Raw genomic sequence first — 23,881 nt, 5'->3', positions numbered from 1 at the left:
CAATTGGATCAGAGGTTATTGTGTTGTGTGTTCTTTCATGTGGTGATTTATTTTCCAGAAAATATATAGTGCCTGGAGACATGTACATGTCTGGCATGATGGCAACCTTCCTGGGGAACTAGATAGGTAGAGAGATTGTTGCCAGGCTCAGAGGGAAGCCATCAGAAGTGTGATATGGGATGGAGCAAAGCAGGTGAGATGGTAGGCTGATTGAGATGAAGATATACACTAGATATCTTGGGGCACTATGGCGCTGGGTCTAATGTGGAGTAAAAGACAGCTATTTCTTTTTATAATTTTACAGCAACAGGTGGTGAAGCAATGTGGTATGCAAGAATCCACTAGTAAGCCTAAGAATTGAGAGAAAGTTTTATTTTCTAAGTAACAAGGGGCCAGCGCCATGTTGAATCACATTATGGTCCAAGCTCAGGAACCTTAAACAAAAAAGCAGCCAGTCTTGCAGGGTGTAGATCCCCTGCTGTGATTAGTAGTGACAGCTCAGATAGAAATAAAAGTTGATTTTTAAAGAAAGTTGTTTAGAAAGTTTATCAGGACACTCATATTCCTTCTAATGTGGGCTTTACAGAAATTTTGGTTTAGAATCCTAGTTAGACAAGCTACTTCTTAATGACAGTTATTATTAGAAGGTAATTAAGCTTGTCTTTAAGAAGAAGAGAGTATAGAGATTACCCAAATTACTGACTCCAAGTAGAGAATTGTTATATTTACAAGTTATTGAGGTTATATGAAAATCTGAGGCTCCAGGTAGAGAGCTTGACAGATTGAAATATTTTGGACTAAAGTCCTGGTTTGATAAGTTGCTTATTGGTATTAGTATTTGTAGAAGGTGTTTAATTTGTTTTACAAATTACCCAGCTAAAGGCAATTTGGCCTAATCACACTGACCAGAGAGGGTTTGTGGATATTTTTGATATTTACCACAACAGGAAGCTCAGGTTTTCTTACTGTGGACTCCACGGGAGTTTTGGGCTAATTTCCTGATATGACAAATTGGAAAAGCCTAACAGGTCCATTCACTATTGTTTAGCTTACTTCCTTTTAAAAAATTGTTTAAATCTTCATAATGGATGTTTTTGAGTTTTATGGTTATACTATTCCAGAGAGAGAGAGAGAGAGAGAGAGAGAGAGAGAGAGAGAGAGAGAGAGAGAGAGAGAGAGAATCTTTTCTGGTTACAGACTAAGGAACACAGTATTTTTTTTTTTTTTTTTGGTTCTTTTTTTCGGAGCTGGGGACCGAACCCAGGGCCTTGTGCTTCCTAGGCAAGCGCTCTATCACTGAGCTAAATCCCCAACCCCTGTCTTTGTGTTTTTATAAAGGGTTATTGGGCTCTGGACATTTTCCAAAGTCATATAGATTGGATTTGATTAGAGGCAGTATGCCTGAAAAACTACATCAAACAAAAAGCTATCTCTATTCTAAACTTTTGTCTTGAGAATTATATTTTGAAGAATGTACCTACTTGGATTCCTGATCTCAAGGATTTTCAGCTGGGTCCACTCAAGACAGGCACATCAGGCTACAACGTTTACTCCATTTTTCCTACCACTTACCTGGCAAAGTTATCTCAACTCCCATGTATAGCTTGAAGAGCTTATGGAAGAGTTGTCACCCCAATTTCCTGGACTTTTAGGAGCAAAAGTGGTTATTTTAAGGTTGTTTTTATGAAGAATTTAGAAGTGTTTGTAACTTAACAGGGAGGGATTAGCTAGATTGCATTGAGTTGTACAGCCAAAAATCTCATTTGGTAACTAAGCTAAAATCATGTCTTTAATTTGGTGTAGAACTTATTTGTTACAAAAAATTTAAAAGTACAAGGTTTAGAGCCAGTCTTTTTGTTGATGTCATTACAAATTTTGGAGTTGGTTACACATGTGAGTTAAGGGCCAAATAGCAAATTCATGGCTCTAAGTTTGTTAGAATATTTTCAACATAATATATTAACATAGTTAATAAACAACAGTCCAGGTTACCTTACATAGATAGATAGTTTTCAAAAATGTCAGAAAACTACAAATATGAGATTTAAAGTTATTTATCTTTTGTTGAGACATATCTGCTCCTAAAAGTTCCTCTTTGACATATTTAATGAAGAAATTGAGCATCTCTACCTCCAGGTGAGGCAATACTTTGTGGCTAGGCAGTCACTGGGCAGAAATTGCCTATTTCATTTACAGACTAATACTGTCCAAAAAATGGAAACCTTATGCAGAATAGTCGACTGATAATTTTGGCAAGACAGAATTATCAGCTCTTCAAGAGTCTACATTTCAAGAGTCTGTCAGTTGATTTTGGGCCAGAAGGCTGAAGACTTGCATTCACATGTTGCTAATAGAGGACTGTGCTAGTGTAGATTTGTCTCTAAAACCTTTCAGTTCTGGAAGCAGTGTTAGGCTTCCTATGTGTATAGATATTTTGTTATTCTCAAATTTCTGACAGGATTGAAGACTGATTATAGTCTCATAGACTATCAGGATATTTAACTTTGAAAACACATATTTTATTGGATAGTTATTAGATAGTATTCAAGCTAGCCAGAATGTAACATAGATTTCAAGCCTTTCTTAAGATGGAATGGATAACTAAATATTCTGTTTAACTGATAAAATGTTGAACTGAGTGTTAGGTCTATTTTATACATTTAATTACTAAATGATAATAGTTGTGCTCAGCTTATATTTGAGAAAAAGTTTTCTTTTTATTAGACAAAAAAGATGATATGTAGGATGATGTCATTATGCAGGTGAAGACAGGTACAAAATAGAATGAGTCCTGTCATTGGATGAGAAGGAAGGATGGGCAGGAGAAAATTTTTAGAGAGGGGAGGAGACTGGAATGAGAGAGAGAGAGAGAAAGAGAGAGGGATGGAGAGAGAGAGAGAGAGAGAGAGAGAGAGAGAGAGAGAGAGAGAGAGAGAGACAGCCAAGAGAACATGTTGTCAGATGTTAAGATTCTTCTCTGCAAATTTACGGGTTGTTATGAATATTCTTAAGGGATAGATGTGTACAGGGCTTTGTATGTCTAGATGACAAAATTGTATATTATCAATTAGGTCAGAAGTGTTGTATGTTCTTTCATGTGACAATTTAAGTTCATGAGAATATGTGGTGGCTGAAGACATGTGTATATCTGTCATGATGGCAACCTTCCTGTGGAGCTAGATGGGTATAGAGATTTTTTTCAGGCTCAGAGAGAAGCCATCAGCAGTGTGATATGGGATGGAGCAGAGCAGGTGAGATGCTTTGCTAACTGAGATCAAGATATACACCAAATATCTTGGGAAACTCTGGTGCCAGCTCTAGTGTGGGTAAAAGACAGCTATTAGCTTTTATAATTTTACAGCAGAGTATGATGACAATGAGAAACTAAGAAATCTTTTAGCACCATTTCTGCAATCTGTTAGTGAATTCTATCCCAGATGGACCTCAGAGTCAGTTAGGGACCCCCACCAACACTGGCAGAAGCACAGGAAGAGTGGGGTCTGTTGTGGTGGCCTGCTGGAGATAGGGTTGTAACTGTGGCAAATTGTAATTTCTCTCAGTATAGGAGAGGATATACCTGGCCCTGTGGATCATGGAGATGTTCTTTCCCAGGGAGACTAATTAATCTCCTGATTAATAGGAATTTAACCTGTAGATGCAGTAACCAGAGACACAGATATATAGAGGCACAGTATAGAAATGCTTTAAGAGCCTACCACACTAGAGGTGCATAGGACACAAGTACTAACTATATATCATTTCCAACTTTCCTCTGTAGCAGCTATGCTTTCCTATGCTCTCAACTCTCATATTCATGACTTATAATCTTCTTCTTCTTCTTCTTCTTCTTCTTCTTCTTCTTCTTCTTCTTCTTCTTCTTCTTCTTCTTCTTCTTCTTCTTCTTCTTCTTCTTCCTCTTCCTCTTCCTCTTCCTCTTCCTCTTCCTCTTCTTCTTCTTCTTCTTCTTCTTCTTCTTCTTCTTCCTTTTCCTCCTCCTCCTCCTCTTCCTCCTCCTTCTCCTTCTCTTTCTTTGTCATCTTCTGCTACTGCTCTTAAATTATTATTGCTGCAAACATGGACAAAAATATACATATATGTATATCCTCCTGACTCCACACTCATGTGTACATATGCTTAAGTTTGTTGAGTTGAAATTCCATAACCTAGAGAAAAGAATGTTTCAGAAATATAATGGATTCTTACTCTCCCAGTCAACATTGACTGCCTTTAGCTTTTCATAAAGAAGGGGCCTTTGAATCAGTTTTATTATGGGTTTTCTTTTTAACATTCTTTCATATTTTCTCGTTTTAATTGTACTTTATGTATAGAGAGCCTTGCCTCTGTCTGTAACCCATGTTTTGACACAAAATAGGCCAAACAACTTTAGATCAGATGAATGAAAACAAAATCAGGGAAAGGGTATAAATCCTCCTAAGTTTAGTTGAGGAGAAAATTTAGTATAAATAAAAGGGAGAGTATAGCCAGGAGCAGGTACTACTTTCGGAATCCATACTCACCACGACTGGAATGATAGAGCCCGACCTAGAGGTTAGAAAGTTTACTTAATGGTAGATGAAAAGAGGGGGTTGGATCCATAATGCTGGATGATATAGCAGCCAAAGGAACAGGGGGAAGACAAGCACAGTCCAATATATGGGATTTTGTACTCAGGGTAGGGACTGAAGTGTATCAGCTAAGAAAGGTCTGTAACAGGTAGAGACTAGGATATGTTGGGCAGTCAGTGTTTTCTTTGATATATTAGCAGACCCTAAACTTAGCCATTTGTCCCTAGTTTGAGACCTAACAAATATACTTTCATGTGTAGTGAGCTATTGAAAGATAAAAGTTTTAAAGTTGCCCCCCTAGACACAAAGTTTAGAGCAGAAAAAAAAAAAGAAAACAGGTTAGGCCCCAGAATTGTATGTTCCAAGAAGCCTCTCCTAGGGCTATAGAATGGATAATTACATTGGCCAGCTCAACAGCTTTCTCCCAGAAACTAGCTGACCATAAATCTTAGAGAACAATTTTGAGAAGCAGGAAACAACGTCTCCTAAGAACTAGCGGACCATGAAGTTAAACAATCTGAGAAGTAAGAGACAGCTTCTCCTAGGAAACAATCTTGGGAGACAGAGAGTTCTTCCTTGTGATTTTTCACTGTTATTCTATGACGCCATCCCTGCCCCCTCAGGTTGTGGTTTCTCCCTTTAAATACCTCTTCTCCCAGCCTCTCGGGGTCGAACTCCACTGCCCCTGCATGGGATACGAGTCTCGACCCCAGTGCACTGGTTGCTATCGATAAACCTCATGTGATTACAACAAGGACAGTCTTGTGTGAGTTCTTGAGGGGTTGTGTCATCCCGAGACTTGAGTGAGGGTCACCCCACTCCGGGGGTCTTTCACTATAACTCTAAAATTCAAAAATACAGAAGTGTACTTCTGGTGAAGGTCATATTATTGAGATCTCTAACTCTTGTTGAAAAAATATGAAAGGTCAAGATAGGGATAAAAAAAAGCCCGTATTAACCAATTTTCTAGGGAATGTGTCTGTTCATACTCAGACATCTGGAATTACCTCACTTCCAAAGTGAGATCATAAAAAAATTCAAAAGTTCTGGACATGAGTATGTGTACCTGAATCTCATCACTCAGGAGGAAAAAGCACTTAGTCCATAAGGTCAAATCTGGACTGGCCTTTATAGTGCATTGTAGTTCAGCTTGGACTATGGAGTGAGTGAGAAGAAAGCCCAAGAGATTTTGTTTGGACATTGAGAACTGTGGAGGAAATTCCTTACCCTGCTTACAGTAAAAGTTTGCAGCCCTGTCGGCCTCTATGGCATTAATGGAGAATGTGAAAACTGTTTCAGACAAACTATCATTGAACCTGAGAAAATGACTAATTTCTACACTGAATGATTCATAAATCATGTCTATTGGAAACTCTTCTGGGTTCTGTGGATACTACTGCATAATATTACTGTACAGTGTGTCAATGTCATCACTTGTAGAGGAATTGCAGAATATTGTGTCCATTTAGCCAGTGAGAGAACCAAGCAAACTGAAGACTAGGTCAGCACAATATCCTCAGTAGAGTCTAGAATGATAAATAGGCAAACACTACAGTTACAGGCATATTGAAACCTTCTCAGTGTGATACATATGACACCTGTGACAATAGCCACAAGCATCACTCTGAACCATTAGGAAACAAAAGGGAAAATGTGATGGTTAAAAACAAATTTAAAAAGCCTTAATTCCAACCATCAAGATCACAAAGGAATGCGAAATGAGCATGGCTAAAGTAGAAGCTTACAATGCTTTGCTTTGCTGTGCTGTCTTACACGGTACTCACAGCAGCATGCATAGCAGGAGAGCAGCTCATCCTGTGTCTGAGAAGTGGCTCATTTTCAGGTCACAGGCTTTGTAGATGCTTTCAGCACCCTTGGCCTTTGCCTAATGATTCAACGTGCAGAACAGCTCAGTAAAGCTAATAATCAGAGGGACACATGCTCTCATCTCAGTGGTCAGTGGGGTTGATAAAACCATTCACAGAGCAGCTCAAACACATTCTCGGGAATTGTACAGCTGCCTTTCACTTTTCAACCCATTTCTTTAAAAAAAAACTTTATATAATGCATTTCGATAAAATCCTCCTTTTCCCAACTCTTACCAGATTCTTTCCTCTTCCCTACACACCCAACTTCATATTCTCTCTCTCTCCCTTTCTCCCTCTCCCTACACACACTCTCTTTCAAAACTCATATTTTAAGACTTAAAAGACAAAAGTAAGTGTGCTCCATGGATACTTTACTGTAAAGAACTTGAGAATATTTGGAAAACTTTTTCTTTCTTTTTTCAATTTAATTTTTATTATATATTTCTTTACTTATATTTCACAGGTTATTCCCCTTCGCAGTTTCCTGTCCATAAGCCCCCATTCCCTCTCCTCACCCTTCCCCATAGGGGTATTCCCCCTATACATCCCCCTTATCACCCTCCAACATATGCCCCTGCACTGGGGGTCGAACCTTGGCAACATCAAGGGCTTTCCCTTCCACTGGTGCCCCAACAAGGCTATTCTCTGCTACATATGCAGTTTTGGCCCTGGGTCAGTCCATGTATAGTCTTTCAGTAGTGGTTTAGTCCCTAGAAACTCTGGTCGGTTGGCATTGTTGTTTTAATAGGGTTGCAAGCTCCTTCAACTATTTCAATACTTCCTCTAATTCTCTGCAAGAGGGGTCCTATTCTCAGTTCTGTGGTTTGCTACTAGGATTGACCTCTGAGGAACCTCCAGACTTATTTCCAGAGTGGTTGTGCCAGTTTGCAATCCCACCAACAATGGAGGAGTGTTTCTATTTATCCACATTCTTGCCAGTATCTGCTGTCACCTGAGTTTTTGATCTTAGCCATTCTGACTGGTTTGAGGTGGAATTTTGGGGTTGTTTTGATTTGCATTTCCCTGATGACTAAGGATGTTGAACATTCCTTTAGGTGCTTTTTGGCTGTTTGATAATCCTCAGCTGAGAATGTTTTGTTTAGCTCTGTACCCCATTTTAAATAGGGTGATTTGTCTCTCCAGAGTCTAACTTCTTGAGTTCTTGTATACTTTGGATATTAGCCCTCTATCAGATGTGTGATTGGTAAAGATCTTTTCCCAATATGTCTTTTGCCATTTTGTCCTAATGACAGTGTCTTTTGCTTTACAAATGCACAAAATAAAGAAAGAATGTTAAAAGCAGTAAGGGAAAAAGGTCAAGTAATATATAAAGGCAGAACTATCAGAATCACACCAGACTTCTCACCAGAGACTATGAAAGCCAGAAGATCATTGACAGATGTCATACAGACCCTAAGAGAAAACAAATGGAGCCCAGGTTACTATATCCTGCAAAACTCTCAATTAAGATATATGGAGAAACCAAGATATTCCATGGCAAAACCAAATTTACACAATATCTTTGTACAAATCCAGCCCATCAACAGATAATAAATGGTAAAGCCCAACATAAGGAGGCAAGCTACACCCTAGAAAAAGCAAGAAACTAATCGTCTTGGCAACAAAACAAAGAGAAGAAAAGCAAACAATCATAATCTCTCATCCAAATATGAATATTATTGGAAGCACTAATCACTATTCCTTAATATCTCTCAACATCAGTGGTCTCAACTCCTCAATGAAAAGACATAGATTAACAAACTGGATACACAATGAGGACCCTGGGTTCTGCTGCATAGAGGAAACACATCTCAGAGACAAAGACAGACACTACCTCAGAGTGAAAGGCTGGAAAACAACTTTCCAAGCAAATGGTCTGAAGAAGCATGCTAGAGTAGCCATTCTAATATAGAATAAAATCGATTTTCAACTAAAAGTCATCAAAAAACACACGGAAGGACACTTCATATTCATCAAAGGAAAAATCCAACAAGATGAACTCTCAATCCTAAATATCTATGCTCCAAATCCAAGGGCACCTACATACTTAAAGGAACCTTACTAAAGCACAAAGCACACATTGCACCTCACACAATAATAGTAGGAGATTTCAACACCCCACTCTCAACAATGGACAGATCATGGAAACAGAAATTAAACAGAGACATAGTCAGACTACGAGAAGTCATGAATCAAATGGACTTAACAGATATTTGTAGAACATTCTATCTTAAAACAAAAGGATATACCTTCTTCTCACCACCTTATGGTACTTTCTCCAAAACTGACCATATAATTGGTCATAAAACAGGCCTCAACAGATACAGAAAGATAGAAATAATTCCATGCATCTTATCAGACTACCATGGGCTAAAGCTGGTCTTCAGTAACAATAAGGGAAGAATGCCCACATATACATGGAAGTTGAACAATGCTCTACTCAATGATAACTTGGTCAAGGAAGAAATAAAGAAAGAAATTAAAGACTTCTTAGAATTTAATGAAAATGAAGGTACAACATACCCAAACTTATGGCACACAATGCAAGCTGTGCTAAGAGGAAAAGTCATAGCTCTGAGTGCCTGCAGAAAGAAACAGGAGACAGCATGTATCAACAGCTTGACAGCACACCTAAAAGCTCTAGAGCAAAAAGAAGCAAATACAGACAGAGGAGTAGAAGGCAGGAAACAATCAAACTAAGAGCTGAAATCAACCAAGTAGAAACAAAAAGGACCATAGAAAAAATCAACAGAACCAAAGGTTGGTTCTTTGAGAAAATCAACAAGATAGATAAACCCTTAGCCAGACTATTGAGAGGACACAGAGAGTGTGTACAAATTAACAAAATCAGAAGTGAAAAGGGAGACATAACTACAGAATCCAAGGAAATTCAAAAAATCATCAGATCCTACTACAAAAGACTATATTCAACAAAACTTGAAAATCTGCAGGAAATGGAAAATATCCTAGACAGATACCAAGTACCGAAGTTAAGTCAAGAACAGATAAACCATTTAAACAACCCCATTACTCCTAACAAAATAGAAGCAGTCATTAAAGTTCTCCCAACCAAAAAGAGCGCAGGTCCAGATTGATTCAGTACAGAATTCTATCAGACCTTCATGGAAGACCTCATACAAATACTATCCAAACTATTCCACAAAATTGAAACAGATGAAGTGATACAGAATTCCTTCTATGAAGCCACAATTACTCTTATACCTAAACCACACAAAGACCCAAAAAAGAAAGAGAACTTCAGACCAATTTACCTTATGAATATCGACGCAAAAATACTCCATAAAATTCTGGCAAACTGAATCCAAGAGCACATCAAAACAATCATCCAACATGAACAAGTAAGCTTCATCCCAGGCATGCAGGATGGTTTAATATATGGAAAACCATCAACGTGATCCATTATATAAACTAACTGAAAGAACAAAACCACATGATCATTTCATTAGATGCTGAGAAAGCATTTGACAAAATTCAACACCCCTTCATAATAAAAGTCCTGGAAAGAATAGGAATTCAAGGCCCATACCTAAACATAGTAAAAGCCATACACAACAAACCAGTCACTAACATTAAACTAAATGGAGAGAAACTTGAAGCAATCCCACTAAAATCAGGGACTAGACAAAGCTGCCCACTTTCTCCCTACATATTCAATATAGTTCTTGAAGTTCTAGTCAGAGCAATCAGACAACAAAAGGAGATCAAGGGGATACAGATTGGAAAAGAAGAAGTCAAAATATCACTATTTGCAGATGATATGATAATATATTTAAGTGATCCCAAAAGTTCCACCAGAGAACTACTACAGCTGATAAACAACTTCAGCAAAGTGGCTAGGTATAAAATTGACTCAAATAAATCAGTAGCCTTCCTCTACACAAAAGAGAAAGAAGCCGAGAAAGAAATTAGGGAAACGACACCCTTCATAATAGTCCCAAATAATATAAAGTACCTCAGTGTGACTTTAACCAAGCAAGTAAAAGATCTGTACAATTAAAGCCTCTGAAGAAAGAAATTGAATAAGACCTCAGAAGATGGAAAGATCTCCCATGATCATGGATTGGCAGGATTAATGTAGTAAAAATGGCCATTTTACCAAAAGCGATCTACAGATTCAATGCAATCTCTATCAAAATTCCAACCCAATTATTCAGAGAGTTATACAGAACAATTTGCAAACTCATCTGGAATAACTAAAAACCCAGGATAGCTAAAACTATCCTCAACAATAAAAGGACTTCTGGGGGAATCACTATCCCTGAACTCAAGCAGTATTACAGAGCAGTAATGATAAAAACTACATGGTACTGGTACAGAGACAGACAGATAGACCAGTGGAATAGAAATGAAGACCGAGAAATAAACCCATACACCTATGGTCACTTGATTTTTGACAAAGGAGCCTAAACCATCCAATGGAAAAAAGATAGAATTTTCAGCAAATCGTTCTGGTTCAACTGGAAGTCAGCATGTAGAAGAATGCATATCGATCCATGCTTATCACCCTGTATAAAGCTTAAGTCCAAGTGGATCAAGGACCTCCACATCAAACCAGATACACTCAAACTAATAGAAGAAAAAGTGGCAAAGAGTCTCACAAACATGGGCACTTGGAGAAATTTTCCTGAACAGAACACCAATGGCTTATGCACTAAGATCGAGAATCGACAAATGGGATCTCATAAAATTGCAAAGCTTCTGTAAGGCAAAGTACACTGTTGTTAGGACAAAACGACAACTAACAGATTGGGGAAAGATCTTTTCCAATCCTCCAACAGATAGAGGGCTCATATCCAACATATACAGAGAACTCAAGAAGGTAGACTGCAGGGACATAAATAACCCTATTAAAAATGGGGTTCAGGGCTAAATAAAGAATTCAGAGCTGAGGAATGCCTAATGACTGAGAAACACATAAAGAGATGTTCAACATCTTTAGTCATAAAGGAAATGCAAATCAAAACAACCCTGATATTTCACCTCATACCAGGGAGAATGGCTAAGATCAAAAACTCAGGTGAGAGCAAATGCTGGCAAGGATGTGGAGAAAAAGGAACACTCCTTCGTTGTTGGTGAGATTGCAGACTGGTACAACCATTCTGGAAATCAGTCTGGAGGTTCCTCAGAAAATTGGACATTGAACTACCCGAGGACCCAGCTATATGTCTCTTGGTCATATAACCAAAAGATGCCCCAACATGTAAGAAAGACACATGCTCCACTATGTTCATAGCAGCCTTATTTATAATAGCCAGAAGCTGTAAAGAACCCAGATGCCCTTCACCAGAGGAATGAATACAGAAAATGTGCTACATCTACACAATGGAATATTACTCAGCTATCAAAAACAATGACTTTATGAAATCCATAGGCAAATGGATGGAACTGGAAAATATCATCCTGAGTGAGGTAATCCAATCACAGAAAAACACACATGGCATGCACTCATTGATAAGTGGATATTAGCCTAAATGCTTGAATTACCCTAGATGCACAGAACACATGAAACTCAAGAAGGATGACCAAAATGCGAATGCTTCACTCCTTCTTTAAAAGCGAACAAGAATACCCTTGGCAGGGAATAGGGAGGCAAAGTTTAGAACAGAGGCAGAAGGAACACCCATTCAGAGCCTGCCCACATGTGGCCCATACATATACAGCCACCAAACTAGATAAGATGGATGAAGCATAGAAGTGCAGACTGACAGGAACCAGATGTAGATCTCTCCTGAGAGACACACCTAGAATACAGCAAATACATAGGCGAATGCCAGAAGCAAACTATTGAAATGAGAACGGGACCCCCATTGAAGGAATCAGATAAAAGACTGGAAGAATTTGAAGGTGCTCGAGATCCCATATGAACAACTCTGAAATCCAACTAGAGCTTCCAGGGACTAAGCCACTACCCAAAGACTATACATGAACTGACCCTGGGCTCCAACCTCATAGGTAGCAATGAATAGCCTAGTAAGAGCACCAGTGGAAGGGGAATCCCTTGGTCTTGCCATGACTGAACCCCCAGTGAATGTGATTGTTGGGGGGAGACTGGTAATGGGGGGAGGAAGCCCATAGAGAAGGGGAGGGGGCGGGGTTAGGGGGATGTTGGCCTGGAAACCGGGAAGGGGAATAACAATCAAAATGTAAATAAGAAATACCCAAGTTAATACAGATTAAAAAAAAGATTTGCAGTTTTATGGGGTCCCATTTGTCGATTCTTTATCTTCCAGCATGAGACATTAGTGTTTTGTTCAGGAAATTTTCGCCTGTGCCCATGTGTTTGAAACTCTTCCCCACTTTTTCTTCTATTAGTTTGAGTATATCTGGATTGATGTGTAGGTCCTTGATCCACTTGGACTTAAGCTTTGTACATGGTGATAAGAATGGATCGATTTGTATTCTTGTACATGCTGACCTTCAGTTGAACCAGCACCATTTGTTGAAAATGCTATCTTTCTTCCATTGGATGGTTTTAGCTCCTTTGTCAAAGATCAAATGGCTATGTGTGTGTGGCTTCATTTCAGGGTCTTCAGTTCTGTACCACTGATCAACCTGCCAGTCTCTGTACCAATACCATACAGTTTTTATGACTATTGCTCTGTAATACTGCTTGAAATCAGGGATGGTGATTCCCCCAGAAGTTCTTTTATTGTTGAGTATAGTTTTAGCTATCTGTTTTTTTTTTTGTTATTCCAAATGAATTTGCAAATTGTTCTTTCTATCTCTATAAAGATTTGAGTTGGAATTTGATGGGGAATGCATAGAATCTGAAGATTACTTTTGACAAAATGGCCATCTTTACTATATTAATCCTGCCAATCCTTGAGCTTGGAAGATCTTCCCATCTTCTGAGAACTTCCTCAATTTCTTTCTTCAGATATTTGAAGCTCTTGTCATATAGATATTTCACTTGCTTGGTTAAAGTCACACCAAGACATTTTTATGTTATTTGGGACTATTGTGAAGGGCGTCATTTCCTTAATTTCTTTCTCGGCCTATTTATCCTTTGAGTAGAGGAATGCTACTGATCGTTTGATTTAATTTTATATCCTGACATTTTGCTGAATATTGACGCAAAAATATTTATAAAATTCTTGCAAACCAAATCCAAAAACACATCAAAACGATCATCCTTCATGATCAAGTAGTCTTCATCCAGCAACCCCAAAATTCCACCAGAGAACTACTTAAACGGATAAACAACTTCAGCAAAATGTCAGGAGAATACAAATGCCAGCCCAAGTTACTGTATCCAGCAAAACTTTCAATTAACATAGATGGAGAAACCAAAATATTCCATGACAAAACCAAATTTACGCAATATCTTTCTACAAATCCAGCCCTACAAAGGATAATAGATGGGAAACTCCAACACAAGGAGAGAAACTACACCATACAGAAAGAAAGAATATAATTTCCTTGCAATGAAACCAAAAGAGAAACAAACAAACATAATTCCACCTCTAACAACGAAAATAACAGGAAGCGACAATCACTATTCCTTAATGTCTCTCAGCATCAATGGACTCAATTCCCCAATAAAAAGACATAGATAGACAGACTGGATACGTAAAGAGGACCCAGCATTTTGCTGCATGCAGGAAACACACCTCAAAGACAATTTTATTGAGTATTTTTGCATTGATATTCATAAGGGAAATTGGTCTGAAGTTCTCTTTCTTTGCTGGGTCTTTGTGTGGTTCTGGTATAGGAGTAATTTTGGCTTCATAGAAGGAATTTGGTAGTGCTCTGTCTGTTTCAATTTTGTGGAATAGTTTGGACAATATTGGTTTGAGGTCTTCTATGAAGGTCTGATAGAATTCTGTACTGAACCCATCTGGACCTGAGAAGGAAAAAAGTCAGAAACAGTAAGGAAGTAAGAAACCCCTCTAGGAACTAGAAAATTCAAGAAATAAACGTTTTTCTGTATACTTTTAACCAAAACAGTTTAACAATATCACTACAACAGCACATAGGTCTTGCATTAGATACCAGATTTATTAAATTATAAAAAGAAAAAATCCTTTATTCAATCAACAGAGTTTGGTAAATTGTTGCAGGAGTAATAGAAAAATAATACTGTGGTTTTATTCCGTATTTTGGTGTAATGAATTTTTATACCAAAAGACATAGGAAGAATTGAAAATATTATTTTTTTTACCATGCTCTGAAAACAATTTTTTCAGCTTTTAGGCATGGTAATTCTCAGGCAGAAGAGGGAAGTGTGCACACCAGGGCTGTGTGTGGTGTACACAGCTGTTGAAACTCTCAAGGAAGTTTGTGTAGGAGGCTGAGACACTGTGGGGGGGAAGGCTGTTATAATGATGCTGACAGTAATAAACAGCCAGGTCTTCAGCCTGCACACTGCTGATGGTCAGAGTGAAGTCTGTCCCAGACCCACTGCCTATGAATCGATCAGGGACACCAGATTCCCTAGTGGATGCATAGTAGATCAGCAGTTTAGGAGACTGCCCTGGTTTCTGCTGGTACCAGGCCAAGTAGTTCTTTTGGCTTCCACTCCAAAAAAGACTCTGACTGGACTTGCAGTTTATAGTGACTGTCTCTCCTGCTGACACAGCCAGGGAGGATGGAGACTGGGTCATCACAATGTCCCCACAGGTACCTGAAATAATGAAGAGGCAGTGAACATGCATACATGCACAAACATAGATTAGTATAACAGTTGAAATTTGTCATTTTAATGTCCTCAAAATGTCATAATGTCAGAACATTATTATACAAATAGTATCACACACTGGCACATATTGCAAATTTCTTTTTACCAAGATGAAAGATTGAAAATATTTTAATACTTTAAAATTTTTTACCAGATATCCAGAGCAGCAGGGAAATGAGGACCCGGGTCTGTGATTCCATCTTGCTCCCCCTGTCTGTCTGATGCAGTTTACTCACAGTGCAAAGGCCTGATTTATAAATTCTAAGCAGCTGGGCTGCGCTGGAGGAAATCATGCAAAGCAGACAGGAAATAAAATCAAATGCCTGGGCAGTGTGTGAGAGAGGCTGGTATCAATCAACAGGAAAAAATTCTATCAGAAAGAGCGTAAGAAAAAACAAATGAAAGTGATCGGCTTCCTCATCTCCAGCAGAAATATACTTCGGGTTCTAATAGTTTTGGGTTAAATTCCAAGACATATTTAAATCAGGTGACTTTTGTAGAAAGTTTAGGAGAGGTATCACAGGTTAACTATGCTAGAAAACATAATAAGATATTTGAGAAAATCAGAAGAATACAAGAAAGAAACAGTGTAAGAATAATGTCCTATAAAAGAGAAATGGATAGGAAGGGAAAGAGGAAAGTCAGAAATATTGAATTTAAATTAGTGCAATGTCTCCCATCTCCATATCCACTCTTATAATGTGAAAATGAACAGTGCCTCCAACATCAGTGTCCCAACTTCTTAGATAAACATGGAAGAGAGACGCAAGGAGAAGACCAAATTATCTCTGTGGGAATCCTGGGGGACATTAACTTAAGCCTAGGATCAGAGAAGCTTTAATCTCAAATTGAAGGTAAATCCAGCAGAAATTAACAATCATGTTTCCCACAATTTCAGGGAATTTAAAGAGGATTCTTAGTTTGGGAAAATGGCAGAGAATAAAACAATCCAGGTTTTTTAAACTAATCATGCCTGGAAACCTGCACTACCAAGAGGTTTTACTCTGCACAGGCATATTTTAGAGAAGTCTAGAAATTAACAGGTTTAAAATTGGCTTAATATGGTCTTGCTCACTCTTGACAAATTCTCCAGAAGAGGGCACAGTCACCCTAAATCAAGTAATGATTTTACAGAGACCAGAAGTCCACAATATCAGACATTGTTCCCATCTAAAGGAAAAAATGTTTCAGTGTGAAGGAAAATCAATAGCAGTAGCAGACATGAAAGAACCACCTGAATTCAGGTTAGTGAATTATGAGAGTGTGTATAATATGAATTATAAATACAGCATTATGGGTAAAGTGTAAGAAACATAAAAGTAAACAAAATATGATGACAATGAGTGACATTCATATCTATATCCCAGAACTGGAGAGACAGAAGCAGGAGATCGAGGAGAATACTGCCAGTTTTGGGTTCATAAATTCTAGACCAGGCTAATGTATGACTGCAGACAAGATTTCCAGATGTATATCATTAATCAACTGCCTACAAGACATCTCATGGTATTTGATATCCAAATTGAATTATTCAGGTGATATTAATGTACTTACATTAAGGCAGAATATTATGGAAATTACATATATATTTAATCAATATGCTTCTTTCTTGGATTTTTATATTAAATCTATCATTTTATACAGCGAAATTTTTACAGCAACATTTTACAGCACCATTTTATACAGGTATAAAACATTAAAAGATTTGTGACAAGCATGTTCAGATCCCCTTTATGAACTGCTAGCATACCAACATAAGCGAGAGATGATTGGTGGATTAAGAGAGCTCACAGTCTCTGGTGTTGGCAGGCCCGTTTGTCCCTGGGGGCAACATTCCTGGGATACAGGCAGAGCTGGCAGCCATTGATGGCATCAGGCCTCTGGGTATTGCTGGTTGCAGCAGGCTCCTAGGGGAAGCAAAACTGGTAGTCACAGATGGCTGCAGCCTTGAGGGTTGCCAGTGGAGGTGTGGATCAGAAGATGGAACACAGAGGACTGGGCAGACCACCCAGCTGCTGGGCTTGCTGGAGAAGAGGGCAGGTCCTGGGTAGCAGCAGGACTCCAGGGAAGCAGGCAGAACTGTGCCTCAGGACATGAAGTGTAGACAGTATAGGAGGAGGAGCGCACTGCTGGGTTTCTCTCCAGGGCCAACATCCAGAAATTGTGTTAGTGATTGGTGGTCCCTGATGGCTGAAGGCCTCCAGGGTTGCAGGTTTCTGTGTGGACCTGAAGATGGTGCACAGCAGGTAAAGTGCAGATCTCACAGCCACTGGGCCTGCTAGAGGACCCAGCAGGCAGGGGATGGGGAGGAAATTAGGGGGTGGAGGGGAGCTTAACATACCTGTCCTCTGAGAGGCTTCACTCAGCAGCTGGCCAAAACAGATTAAGAGACCAACAACCAAAATTAGACAGCGTTCAAGCAATTGTATGAAAGAGTTGGGGAAGGATTGATGGATGCACACGGAATGACCACTACATAAGACAAATCTAGTCAACTAACCTTGGCCACTTGGCGGTCTCCCAGAGACTGAACAGCCAACCCAAGAACATTCAGGGGCTGAACCTATCCCCTTCTCACGCACCTCTGCATATATGTAGCAGAAGTGAAGGTTTGTATTCCTGTGAGTCCCCCAACAACTGGAGCAACTTCTCCCTGACTCTGGTGCTTGATTCTGGACCCTGTTCCAGCAATGTGGCTGCATTGTCTGAACTTGGTGAGAGAGGATGTGCTAGTCTTGCAGTGCCTTGATGCACACCAACCATCCTGGGTTGGTGCCCAAGGTCTAGTGCAGTGACGACCCCCTTCTCAGAGGAGAACAGGAGGAGTATGGGGAAAGAGGCTGTGTAAGGAGGACACTCTGAGGAGAGGAGGGCTGCCATTAAGGTGTAAATTGAATCAACTACCTTATTAATTAATTAACAAAATAGTTTTCTGTCTCAAATTGAAGAAATATACCAGACGAGTAACTATCCCCACCAGTGTTTAACAGGTTGTCATGTGATCTCAATCCTCACTAAACTTTATTCTTTGCTTTGTAACAGGTGCAGTGAGCTCAGATTATGTGTTGATGTCATTTCCTGCTGCTCATTCAGATTGGACACATAGAGAGACAGGGTCTGACAAATATAAAGACTCCTGCAGTTAAATATGGGCTTCTCACAGTAGGTAAGGAGAGATCATAGGGACTTGGAAGAATTTCCATGATGTTTTGTGATTATATATCCAAAAAGGCTGACAGCTCTTAGTTACAGTTTTCCCACAAATATGGTTTCCACAACATTTCCCAGTTCATTCCATTCCTTGGACTGTGGTTTAAAATGCACCACAAACCACCTGACACAATATAACACAGAAGAGTTTCCTCCCGACTTTGAAGCTAAGAAGTCTGAAGATGATGACTTGAGCTCCTGGGACACAGCAGCCTTTTCCATTCATCCACCATGCCTAGAGGCCTAGGGAACATCAGTCTGAGATGCAAAATATTCTGAAACAATCCAAGGCTGAACTTGGATTTACTGTTGAGTTACACACATTTTACTCTCTGGATGAATGGTTGTGGCTACCCAATACAAGTGACAGGCAATAGTAGACATGGGAGGAGTTTCTACATTCAGATAAAATATTAATTAAGTACTATTTTTGGTAAGATGTACAAGGAAGGATACCCTTGGAATTGCAACACTTAAAATGCTTTAACAGGTAAATTTCCAGGGGTTCAGGGCAGCCTGGACTACAAAGCACATTTTAACCTAGCAGAGATAGGTTAGTCATTGTTCAACTGGGCACTTAACAGGAATCTTGGCTGTTCCAGTGACAGTAGGTATAGAACAGTGTTTACTCTTACCACTACCCGTCTGATGTCACAAGCTGATACTGTGAACACTGCTTGGAGTCTCCTGTGCCTTAGCCTTCAGAGTTCAGCCTGACAGTAAGTGTGTGAATCAGTAGCTTTTCTCTCTACACAGTCTGCTATCCAAACACTTTCCTCTTTGTCTAAAAATCAGTGAGCCTTACCTTAGTCAACTAGACTTGAGAGCCTGGGAGAGCTTTTACGTGGTATCATGTTCTTTAATCTTTGCATAAAGTTTTCATAATTATTTTCTACTACTTTTGCCTATCTTGAAAGCATGATTTTAAAGGTTACTTGACATAAAGTATTCCATTTTTTTTGTCTGTGCTCATTTTCAGAACAAGTAGTTTGGATACTATTTAAGAATATTCATTTCCTATTAATCATCCCTTTCTTCAAATAGACAGTCACTAAATTCCAATAATAATATCATTTTCTTTACTGAACATTGACTAGCAATGAATGCTACATAGCCACAAAAATCATTTGTGCCTGAGTTCTTTTGTAAAAGAACAAGTACTTTAGATTATCTGAATGAGTTATGTTATGTAAAAGTACAGCTGAGTTATGCAGGAACTTGTATATCAAATGTTTGATACTGAATAAGTAACAATGGAACTGTAGCACAGTCATCTGTTGAAATCCTAAAGTTTCCATGTAATAGGACATGGACAGAATACACAAAGGCAGCAGCAGAGCCTCAGAGGGCACTTACGTAACAACTCTGCTCCGTATTTCTTGTCCTTGCTGAAAAAATAACTACATTGACATATACACATTACACATAATGGTTAGTGTCATAAAAACATCTCACCTTAACATTATTGTATATAAACCATATTTATGCCTTTTTCTGATTAGTTTTTAAAGTCCAATTTGCACAAGCTAGACTCATCTGAATGGGAAAAAATTGTCTCAATAAGGCTAGGATGTGGGCAAGCTTGTAGGGCATTTTCCTAATTACTGACTTATGGAGGAGGATCCAGTCTATTGTGGGTGGGGCTACCCTTGGTCTGACCTGATTTCTATATCAAATAGAACTCAGAAATGTCTGAGGGGACAAGCATGAAAGCAGCTCTCCTCCATGGCTTCTGGTCAGCTCCTGCCTCTGGATTCCTGTCCTATTTGTGTTCCTGCTTGAACCTTCCTCAGTGATTGACTGTTACCTGGACTGTTATACATAGAATTGTAAGGCTAAGACATTTTTCGATTCTTTTAAATTGATTGTGGTCTTAATATTACATTGTAACAATAGTAATCCTAACTAAGACACATCCCTTACCCTCTCAGTGTCTCCATAATTCCTTTCCAACAATTTTTTGTTCTTCTCGTAGTATCTTTGCTACACACCCACCACAACTGTGATTATATTTATATAATTGAGTTTAAAATTCTATGATTTATAAATGAGAGGGTAGGTGTGATATTTTTTTCTAAGCCATTTGTCTAACCCTGTTGCTTCTTCTTGCATTGCCTGTCAATCCGAACTTAATCTTAACAAGTGAGCTGACTCTCTGAACTCAAATACTGCTCTCTCTCTCTCTCTCTCTCTCTCTCTCTCTCTCTCTCTCTCTCTTTCATTCTTCCTTTTTTCCATCTTTCTTTTCTTTCTTTTTTCCTTCCTTCCTTTCTTTTTAAAAATATTTCTGCCTTTTAGATTCATTCATTTTCTCCTCTCCCCATTTTCCCTTCCCTCACAAATCCCAAATTTCCTCTTTTTCTCCATCCTCTGCCTTCATTCATTCCTCTTGCCTTCCTTTCTCCTTCTCTCTTTCCTTTCTTCTTTTTCACTTCCCCTGTTTTGTTCTGTTGTTGGCCAGAATATTTATTATTTCCTCATGATTGAATCAGAAGTAGTTCTTGTATTATTTCTGGGAAACTCCCCTGCTATAAATTTCTTTGAGATTAATGGAAGCTTGTCATGACAGTATCTAGAGACTCTAAGTTGGTTCTCGTTGACATGTTTCCCAGTGATTGCTTACTGTCTTTGATGGTATTTTTGGCTGTTGATTTTACCTGGATACTCTCACAAACTTTTGTCCAGGTAATTTACTTGATTATTTGATGACCACTTTGCATAAGTCCATAGAGACCAGAGCAGCTGCCTATGATTTATAAATCAGGCCTTTGCAGTGAGATCTGAAATGCATCAGACTATCATGGGCATCAAGATGGAATCACAGCCTCAGGTCATCATATTTGTACTTCTCTGGCTGTCTGGTGAGATATTTAAAAGTATTATAATTTCTTAAAAGTGATTCATTTGTAGAGAAGTATCTATTTCCTATAGGAAGCCAATACTATCCAGACAATTTCATTAGAAAAGACATTTTGGATTCCAGTGTTTGTATCAGGAACTAACTACTCAATATCTATTTCTGATTTAAGATGCCAATGGGAGCATTGTGATGACCAAGTCTCCCAAATCCATGTCCACACTAGGAGGAGACGTGGTCACCATGAGCTGCACGTGCAGTCAGAATGTGGGTAGTTATGTATCCTGGAACCAACAGAAACCAGGGCACTATCCTAAACTGCTTATACCCTGGGCATCCATTCAGTACACTGGGGTCCTGGTTGCTTCATAGGCAGTGGATCTGGGATCACCATCAGCAGTGCACAGGCTGAAGACCTGGCAGTTTATTATTGTCAGCAGCATTATGATATTCCTCTCACAGTGCTTCAGCCTCCTACACAAACCTCCTTGAGAACCTCACCAGATGCCTGTACCACACATAGCCCTGGTCTGCACACTGCCCCCTTCCGCCTGGGAGCTGCTATGCCTGCCTGATACAAAGTTTGGTTGAAAATTTATGAACAGAAGATCTTTTTGATCCTTTGAATTGGAAGGTCTTTATGATAAAAGGAAAAAAGACATTTATGTTTGTTTAATTTTAATTGAATTATGCATATTGAGCATGATAAATTTATTATTTTATATTCTGGAGTGCAAAGTTGCAGCATGAATCTCCATAGGCTAATTAAGAATCTGGCTACCTCTAGTCTCACTGGAGGATACTGAAGAGAATGAGGCTTTTGCTTTTCTCAGCTACGGGGAAATCTTCCTTAACCTTGAAACCCCTGGCAATATGCCTCCATTTCTATTTTTGGCTAACTTTATTTATTTGCACATGCATTTTGATTTCCATAAAAATATAAATATTATATCATACAATTTGACAATCTTCATTTTTCCCTTGTTTCTCATTTATGACACACACTATCCCTCCAAATAATATCCTTCCAAGCCCTAAGCTTTCACGTATTTTCATGTGATAAATACAGGTGCCCATTCCCATTCATACATACATGCCCACTAACATTCACACACACTTACACATTCAAATACACAGAGTTTTAAGCCTATAAAAATCTAGGACATAAATATCAGAGAAAACATGAGGTTTAACTTTATAACCAACATATCTGACCTATGCTTCCTATTCCTATTTCATCTGCCTCTGCTGATTTCTCATCTACTTTCCAAATGTGGAGACTATGATACATCATTCTACACTAATGATAAACATGATTTTGTATCATGAAAATTGAGTTTGTTTTTTGTCTTATAATAAGTAAGGATTTTGGGATAGGTTGAGGGAAATATTTTTTACTTCAATAAAACAATATGTTAATCAACCTCAAACTTGTATTTAATTGAAAATTTACCTTTTCTTGCAATTCACTTTTGAGACAAAGTATCATTTGTGAAACTTGAAGATAGATTTGCCTGTAGTGTATTTTTTTTACTTACATTTCAAATGTTATTCCCTTTCATGGTTTCCTGTCCATAAATCCCCATCTCACCCCTTTTATCTATGAGGGACTTACCACTCCCCAACCACCTACCCCTTCCCAACTCCCTGCTCTGACATTCCCCTATAGTGGGTGGTCCAGCCTTAGCAGGAACAAGGGCTTCTCTTCCAATTGTTGCCCAACAATGCCATCCTCTGCTACATATGCAGCCGGAGCCAGGAGTCTGTCCATGTGTAATCTTTCATTAGTAGTTAAGTCCTTGTGAGCTGTGGTTGGTTGGTACTGTTGAGGGGTTGCAATCCCCTCAGCTCCTTCAATCCTTTTTCTAACCCGTACAATGGGGACCCCATTCTCAAATCAGTGGTTTGCTGCTAGCATTAGGCTCTGTATTTGTCATGCTCTGGCTGAGCCTCTCAGTAGACAGCTGTATCAGGCTCCTGTCAGCATGAACTTCTTGGCTTTGTCAAGGGGGCGTGGGAGACTCTGGCCATTCCTTCAGTTTCTGCTCCCAACTTTGTCTCCATATCCTCTCCTATGAATATTCTGTTTCCTATTTTAGAAGGAGTGAAGCATTCAATTTTGGTCATCCTTCTTGAGCTTCATGTGGTTTGTGGATTGTATCTTGTGTAATTTCAAGTTTTGGTCTAATATCCACTTATCAGTGAGTGCATATCATGTATGTTTATTTGTGATTTGGATACCTCAGTCAGGATGATATTTTCTAGTTCCATCTATTTGCCTATGAATTTCATGAAGTCATTAATTTGATAGCTGTGTAGTACTCCATTGTGTATATGTACCACCTTTTCTGTATCCATTCCTCTGTTGAAGGGCATCTGGGTTCTTTCCAGCTTCTGCTGTTATAAATAAGGCTGCTATGTACAAAGTGGAGCATGTGTCCTTGGTAGGTTGGGGCAACTTTTGGGTATATGCCCAGGAGTGGTATAGCTGGGTCCTCAGTCAGTATTATATCTCATTTTCCGAGTAACTGCCAGACTGATTTCCAGAGTTTTTGTACCAGATTTCAATTCCAACAACCAGGGAAAAGTATTTCTCTTTTTCCACATCCTCGACAGCATCTGTTGTCACCCGAGTCTCTGATCTTAGCCATTTTGTCTGATGTGAGGTTAAATCTCAGGGTTG

At 38.9% G+C, this 23,881-nt stretch overlaps 1 pseudogene and 1 gene segment (V, D, J or C); one reads left to right on the top strand and one right to left on the bottom strand.

The window, feature by feature from the left end:
• Nucleotides 1–4,494: 4,494 nt before the first annotated feature.
• On the bottom strand, nucleotides 4,495–15,352 carry LOC116895830. The segment is given in 4 exon segments: nucleotides 4,495–4,542; nucleotides 12,469–12,491; nucleotides 14,766–15,077; nucleotides 15,283–15,352. Coding segments are annotated over 4 exon segments (432 nt in total).
• A 5,774-nt stretch (nucleotides 15,353–21,126) lies between these two features.
• On the top strand, nucleotides 21,127–21,773 carry LOC116895829 (annotated as a pseudogene).
• Nucleotides 21,774–23,881: the final 2,108 nt, after the last annotated feature.

The sequence above is a fragment of the Rattus rattus genome, chromosome 3 (genome assembly GCF_011064425.1).
Source record: "Rattus rattus isolate New Zealand chromosome 3, Rrattus_CSIRO_v1, whole genome shotgun sequence".
In the NCBI taxonomy this organism is placed as follows: domain Eukaryota; kingdom Metazoa; phylum Chordata; class Mammalia; order Rodentia; family Muridae; genus Rattus; species Rattus rattus.
This window is presented reverse-complemented; position numbering and strand designations above follow the sequence as displayed.